The following is a 7,500-nucleotide window of genomic DNA, read 5'->3' on the forward strand; positions in this document are numbered from 1 at the left end:
ACGCACAGATCTGAGAACTGGGGAGGTGGTCTATGAATTTGTCAATCTCGACCCCAGAGCTCTTCTTTCGACTGAGGGAGAGACAAGCTCTGGGGAACCCTGAAATAAAGTGTCTTCTCAGTGGTTTTCGTGAAGAACAATCAAAAGAGTCTCTGATTGGTGCATTCATGTTAGCACGATGAGTGAGCAGGGGCCGTAAGGTTCAAATAGCCAATATTTGGCTATGAGAACACTACGACGAATGTTCTACGACGCATGTAGTAATCAGGGAGACGTGGGATCGAGTCCCGCTCAAGGCAAAAACCAATTTTTCGGATGGGTGTGTCGAAAGGTAAAATGCACGGTATGTGTTTGTCTCTGTATCATAATGTAGCATTCGCATTTAAATCATGTGGAAATACCAGGAACAAAATATTCTATTCCCAAAAATAGACACTTTTCTCTCACTTGGGTGATGGACGCTCGACCCAGAACAGAGTGTCTCACGCCTGTAAATGCAATTTTCCCGCCTTTTTCTGATTATCTTCGAAAGGTGTTGTGGGTGGTGATAACCAAGCGCGCATTGTTCAATGGGACATCTGATTGGGTCGCCATCATGCCTCCGAAGAAGAAGGTGGCGAATGAAGCGAGTAAAAAGACCGAACAGAAAAAGAAAGAAAAAATAATAGAGGTTATTGACAGAACTATTGTGTGAGAAGTTTTATATGTCTTTCCCACTGTGTGTTAACCCATGTCCTTGCTCACTTTTAAAGGACAAAACTTTCGGCTTGAAGAACAAGAAAGGAAAAAAGCAACAAACGTTCGTCAAACAAGTTACTCAACAGGTTGGGAAAGTGATCATGTTTTCTTTGATTTTATGTGGTTTCAACAATATATAATCAATCGATTTCTGTTGTCCCGATGTCAGGTCAAATATGGCGGAAATCCGAGCACCAGAAAGGTATTGAAATTAATTTGTCACGTGTGTACAAGTTGTATCAAATAGGCCATTTTCTATATATTAAATATTCAGCTTGAAAGTGAGGCAGTGAGGACAAAGACAATAGAAACACTTTAGAACTAATGTGAAAAATATTTACATATCATCCACTTTCCTTTGTCTTTGTCCTCACTGACTCGCTATCAAGCTGAGTTATGTTAACACAGATGGTAATGCAAACACAGCCATTTTAAATCCATATCACAGAAATGTTTGTTACAAGCAGTTCCAAGAATTATTTGAAGAGCTTCCTCAAAAGAAAGACCATAGGCCATAAATAAATGAATAAATAAATAAATAAATAAATAAACAAGTAAATAATAAGATGTTGATGATGATTATGGCAATAATAAATAATAGTTTACGTCATAGAAAGTGCGGCGTACGGGGTTTTATTCGCGAGTTGTTTGTCTCAAAAACCCCAAACTCAGAACTCAGATGCTGTGTATTTGTTAATTAATGAACATGTTTCTCATAACTCAAGTGGAAAACATCATGACTGACAGTCGTAGTGTGTGGGGTCAGATGTGCAAGGAAGCCTGGAGGACTTGACATTTTCCACAAACGTGTTGCATTCAGCATTATGACAGTACAATTGTGTTGCCAGCCCATAGGTGGGGAGTTCAGTTTTATACAGAAACAACAAGAGAATGCAGTTTCATATGGAAAGTGTATAATATGAGATCATATTTGTGCCACTTTAGGAGAGATGTAGGAGTGTAGGAGAGATGTGTGTTTGTGTAAATGCAAAGGAGCTGTTGTTTTGATTTTTGTTTGTCCAATATTATTTGTTTAGCTTGCTCAGGAACAAGACAACAAGGTATGATTTTAATTTAAGGTGAACATGCTATTGCTCTTGCAAATTGAGCAAACATATTATCTAGCTGATGTTGTAGTTGTATGTAAACATACCATGTAAAAAATAAGTTACAGAAAGCCCTTCCTTTGGTTGCTCTTCGGCTTTTGGGCCATTTCCAAGTTTGCGTACCTAGTCCTGTAGGCATAATGGACACTGCATGCTGAGTCCAGGGAAACTTATCTGGAACACTGTGCCCTAGATTGCTATCAATTTAATTGCGGCAAATGACAATGGAAACTCTTTGCAATAGTAATTGATATCATTCACTGAAGTGGAGGTGAATGGTGGTGGACATCATCTGAGACGCAAAGCGGCAAGTTAAATATACACCACTTTCACAGACACTTAGTTGAATAGTAACAATATTATTGCTGTAAAAAACACAACACAAGTTAATCCTTGGTAACCAAAGCGAAACAGGAAGCCATTTTGTTTTTCTCTGATTGCTCATACAAGTAGTACTTGCTGTTCTCCTCCGAGCTAGCCAATCAGAATGTGTGGAAAGCGCATAAAATTAATGTGGGATTTCTCTCCTTTTTGAGCAGAAAAAAACACAAGAACAGAAGAAGAAGGAACAAGATGAATTGAAAGAGCTTTTTAAACCTGTCGTTTCTCAGAAAGTCTCAGCAGGTATTGCACATGGCATGATCAAACCACTACATGTATATCGGCCAATTGCAAAGAATACACATGTACATATCGACTGAGTGGGAGGGCTGGACGGGAAAATACTTTGAAGCATTTTATCATATGGGCTCTGTACACTATTCATGAGCACTCAGAAGATCTGGGCAAAATAAGTAACAAAAATGTGCACAGAAAATTTATCTAATATGTTGTTTGCATTTGCTTTTCTCGCTGTAAACAACTTGGATGTTTAAAAGTGACGAAATCCTCTAAAATCGCATCACACGGAACAGTGTGTGTTCCTAGCAGGGCCATTAGGCTTCTTCCAGCCCTGCTCGTGCTAACGCGTACGGCCCTGATACAGGGATTTTTCCAACGGTTTTACAGTTTGAAAGCCTGCGCGGGGCTGTACTGGCCATATGATAAACGCAATTCCTTCCAAGGATTATACACATTTTTGAGAAAATAAACATTTTTTAAATGAAGTGGCTCTCTTTTTACATTGTGATTTTGAACCCTTTGGCCCTTGAGGTGTTCCCCATTGATGAGTAAAATCTGTAATTGGTCATTTAAGGAGCGAAGGATTGAATCTCTAAACTTGTGCAGCAGTGTATGGGAAGCCGGGCAGGACAGCTGAAGACTAATCCATCCAGTATTATTTAGAGGAAAAAAATGTGGAACATTTGCATGGAAACCCAGGCCACTGATCTGACTACTACTGTACCACAGCACCTCCATCATCAATTTATAAAAAGCTACTGAGCACCCAAAAATGATGATTAATCTTAAGTGATAGGTTGCCGATGTTAGATTAACTTTGCTGTTGCACTGATGGTATCCATGGAGATATCAACCTGGGTAGAGAGGTATTGCTGACAAGACCCATGACAAGAACAAGCCCTGAACAACCGACAGTAAGCTCAAGAGTCCAGTGGCCATTATATCAAACCTCGAGTAAAGCATGTTTATCTGCTGTTTTTAATACAGGTTATGGTGTAGTGTGATTGAGGATTGGAAATTGTTCAAGTTTTGTAATGAATCCACTCTTGTTGGCAGGAGCTGATCCCAAGTCAGTGGTTTGCGCTTTTTTTAAACAAGGACTTTGTTCAAAGGGGGACAAATGCAAATTCTCACACGATATTTCTCTGGAGAGAAAAGGAGAGAAGAGAAGTATTTATGTTGATTCCCGGGATGTCGAAGGTACTGACTTTTTTTTCTGAATGTCTGTTATCAAGGCCTCAGTTTGTATTATTTGCCTCAGCCTTCGGCTTCGGAAGATAACACAACCTTTGGCCTTAATAATTATCGGTATCATGCTCATCTTCATCCAATAATTGTTAACTATTCTCGTGCAGGGGACGTGGGTAAAAAGCGGGCCTCAAAACAATTTAGCCCCAAGCTTGAAGAACAATGCTAGAGAAAACTCCAGGAATGGTTTCTATAACTATCCAACAATGAGCATTTGCATAATGAATGTAGCTGTCCAAGTTATGCTAACATCAGGGCCGTCAATAACTAGTAATATGAATAATAAGAGATTTGACATTTTTTGTCACTATTCGACAAAGCAAGTGTTTTTTTTCGGTCTGTCATAGATACCATGGATAAATGGGATCAAAATAAATTGGAAGAGGTTATTGCGAAAAAACACGGTGAAAAAGGAAAACCAATGGGAAAAACAGATATAGTAAGTTTAGATATAATTTTAATTGCTGTCCTTATGATGTATCTCATCACCTTAGCAATCCTTACTATGTCTCTTCTCTTAAATTTTGCTCAAGATGTGTCAGCAATGAATATTTAACAATCATTCCATTCACGCTTGTTGGACATAAGATGGTAAATAGCCAACGAGGCACATATATAGGGCAAGTTGGCTATAACCAGTCTCATATCCATCAAGCGCAAATTGAATAATTGTTTTATTAAGTTCCTTAAATTCCAAAGGTTTGGAGGTACGAAATACGAGCAAAAAGGCCCCGTCTCACAAATATCTTCCATGTTCATTAGTTCCCTGTGGGACGTTAAAGAACCCACACACTATTCGAGAAGAGTAGGGGATGAAGTTCCCGGTGTTGTGGCTGTCGTCTGTGTGTATGTGGGTGGGTGGATATAGCAGGTCCACATCAGCTGAATAGCTGCCAAAACTTCAACCTGCTCAAACAAGTAAATATCAAACAAACAAACAAACAAACAAACAAAAAAGCGAGAAATTCTAAGCAAAATTGAGAACTCTCGAGGAAGACACAATGTTGTGTAATACCTTGTGGTCAGACAGACTTAGGCTCATCACAAAAACATTTCTTGCCTTTTTCCGTACTATACTTCTAAATGTCAGAATTGATCCAAACTTTCCACAAGAAAGGTTTTTTTGGCTTTATTCAAAGATAAATTTTGCTTTCCGGCCAAAAAGAAAAAAAGGTTAGCAATGCTTAACGCAATCATTTACCATATAAGGTCAAACTAAGGTACAGTATATGAGCTGATAATGAGATTGAGTGAACCAATCAGAGCACGCACTCCTCACATGCCCCAGGATACCCCCCCACCCCCCTCCAGAATAAAATCTGTCAAGTATCGCTCTCAGGGTTCAATGGGCTAAACATAAGAACATTTGTAAATGATGTCAATATTAATTATTTTTTTGAAAAAATTATGCAAATGGTGCTGGATTTGTATTTTAGGTTTGCAAGTTTTTCTTGGAGGCTCTTGAGAAGAATTTGTATGGATGGTTTTGGAATTGCCCTAATGGTGCCAAGTGTATCTACAGACACGCTCTGCCGCCAGGCTTTGTGCTAAAAAAGAAACAAGAAAAGGAGAGTAAAGAAGAAATATCAATTGAAGAATTTATAGAAACAGAGGTATGTGAAATGGTAATAAATAAAAATTGTTGAAGTGGTCGTGCAGCCTCGAGAATTTTTTATTTTCTCTTCTTAAACACGAAGATGCACTGTGAAAGCTGTGGTGCCTCAGGCACATGCAAATGATTTATCAATCAAACATGGATACAACCGAGCTCTTTGATAAAATGTGCAATACATGTTAAAAAGGCCCCCTATGGTAATGTGCCCATAATATGTCATTAAAATTATTTTCTCTGTCTTTCTTTCTTTTCATCCTGAGTCCCTTTTCCTTGCGCTTGAAGTATCTATTAGCGCTTCTGTCTCTGTGTTGCTGTTTGTTAATCACGATCTTGGATAATTAATCAGTTGTGCTTTAATGAATTCGAACAAAAGCTGTGCGTGAAGCCATACCTTTTATGGTGCGTTTTTGTGTTTAAAACATAGATGAGCATGTCAAAATTTTTATTTATTTATGTTTTTCACTATGATTCACGATTTTTTTGGTTTTGCTTGCAGAGGTCAAAGCTTGGAGAGAACCTAACCAAATTAACATTAGAAACTTTCTTAGAGTGGAAGAAAAGAAAGGTAAGCCCTTTAATAATAATAATAATAATAATAATAATAATAATAATAATAATAATAATAATAGTAATAGTAACAATAACAATAACAATAACAATAACAATAACAATAACAATAACAATAACAATAACAATAACAATGACAATGACAATGACAATGACAATAACAATAACAATAAGCTTGTTAGCCCTCATTGTAATTTTAAAACTAAGTACACAAATACGACCTGACATGTACAGTATAGTACACCTGACTTTCTATTGTGTGCTTATGTGCTGGCAGTTAAAAGAGAAGACAGACAAATTTGAGGCAGAGCAGGCAAAGAAAAAGGCGGAATTTAAATCAGGAAAAGTTATTGGAAGAGTAAGTACAATGCATAGTGTTTTTTTGTGTGTGTGTTTTGCTGTTATAAAAACAATACATTAATTTATGGGAGCGTAGGTGCCATAAATGTAGCGCGAGGGGAGGCTGCCCTCTCCTCAGCAGCAAGGAGGTCACCATGACAACTGAGCTAAATTTCACAGTTTACTTACTAAATATGGGTGGGTGGGGTAAGTGGGGTGGGAGGGAGGGAAAAGAAACAAGCAGGTGAAAAGCAACTTGAGCCAAAGCACATGACGTTGCCCCCTCCCTGGAAATACGACCTGAAACCTGAAACCCCTCCCTGAAACCCCCTCCCTAAAACCCCTCCCTGGAACTGAAGCGTTGCATTACGGGTCCATAATTAATTTTAAAAATTCTTGCAAGGAAGTCTGTCGCTGAAAAGCCAAACTAAGTGCATTAAAACTCTTGGTGACCACTTAGTAGAGTTGAAAACAATGGAGGTTTGATTTACAATATTATTCTACAGTTATTTCGATGCTTTGATTACTGAAGGTTCCACTGTATTTTGCTGTAGGTCAGTGGTAGGGAAGTGTTCATGTTCAAACCCGAGTTGGCCGAAGATGACGCCGAAGATGATGAAGCTACAGAAGATATGAGTGTATACAGACATAACGATGATGATGATGATGATGATAATGATGAGGTCAGATAGTATTCGTTGGTGTTTGGATATCAAATACGTACCTCTTCCGTAGCAAAATTATGACTAGTTCAATTTTTTCCACATTGGCCAAAAATGAACTGAAGACTTTAATGGAGAATTAACCTACAATGCTACCCGAGAAACTGAGTAGCAAGATAGTTTATTATCTAGATCTCCCATCTTTGAATCAAGCGACAAAAGCATACATAAAAATTTAGCCGGCTGTACTGTCAAGTATGGCCTACTAAAGTATACCATCCATGGTGGTGTACTGTTTGAGTTGTGTAGTATTGTGTTTTATGGACTCTTTTTTCATTTTAAGCAACAGTTTGAGCGTTAAATGCCGCATGAACCTATGCAATGGTTTGTCGTAGGTTTTCAAACAGATAGAGTCGGGAGATATTGCATTACGTTTACGTGAAATGTCAAACGGCAGGCTGTTGCTTGTCATAAAAGCTTAAAAGTTCTCTTATTCTAACTTACATCTAAGTCTCTTTTTGAGGACGTTGCTCGATATGTGTAGATAACTGGCAACGAATGAGCTGCAATCGAACAAGTTTGATTTTTGGTTAACGCCCACGTC

General features: G+C 38.2%; 1 protein-coding gene across 1 annotated transcript in view; it reads left to right on the top strand.

Annotated features, from left to right (window-relative positions):
• The first annotated feature begins 567 nt into the window (after positions 1-567).
• Positions 568-7,500, top strand: part of LOC137985381 (zinc finger CCCH domain-containing protein 15 homolog) — an 11,983-nt gene continuing 5,050 nt past the window's right edge. Inside the window, exons 1-11 of the mRNA XM_068832988.1 lie at positions 568-670; positions 753-824; positions 908-940; positions 1,776-1,799; positions 2,384-2,468; positions 3,522-3,665; positions 4,061-4,152; positions 5,150-5,326; positions 5,825-5,893; positions 6,173-6,253; positions 6,789-6,917. Coding sequence (XP_068689089.1) covers positions 596-670; positions 753-824; positions 908-940; positions 1,776-1,799; positions 2,384-2,468; positions 3,522-3,665; positions 4,061-4,152; positions 5,150-5,326; positions 5,825-5,893; positions 6,173-6,253; positions 6,789-6,917 — 981 coding nt within the window. The 5' untranslated portion in view covers positions 568-595. The remainder of the gene's footprint in view (positions 671-752; positions 825-907; positions 941-1,775; positions 1,800-2,383; positions 2,469-3,521; positions 3,666-4,060; positions 4,153-5,149; positions 5,327-5,824; positions 5,894-6,172; positions 6,254-6,788; positions 6,918-7,500) is intronic.

The sequence above is a fragment of the Montipora foliosa genome, chromosome 14, assembly GCF_036669935.1.
Source record: "Montipora foliosa isolate CH-2021 chromosome 14, ASM3666993v2, whole genome shotgun sequence".
Taxonomy (NCBI): Eukaryota; Metazoa; Cnidaria; class Anthozoa; order Scleractinia; family Acroporidae; genus Montipora; species Montipora foliosa.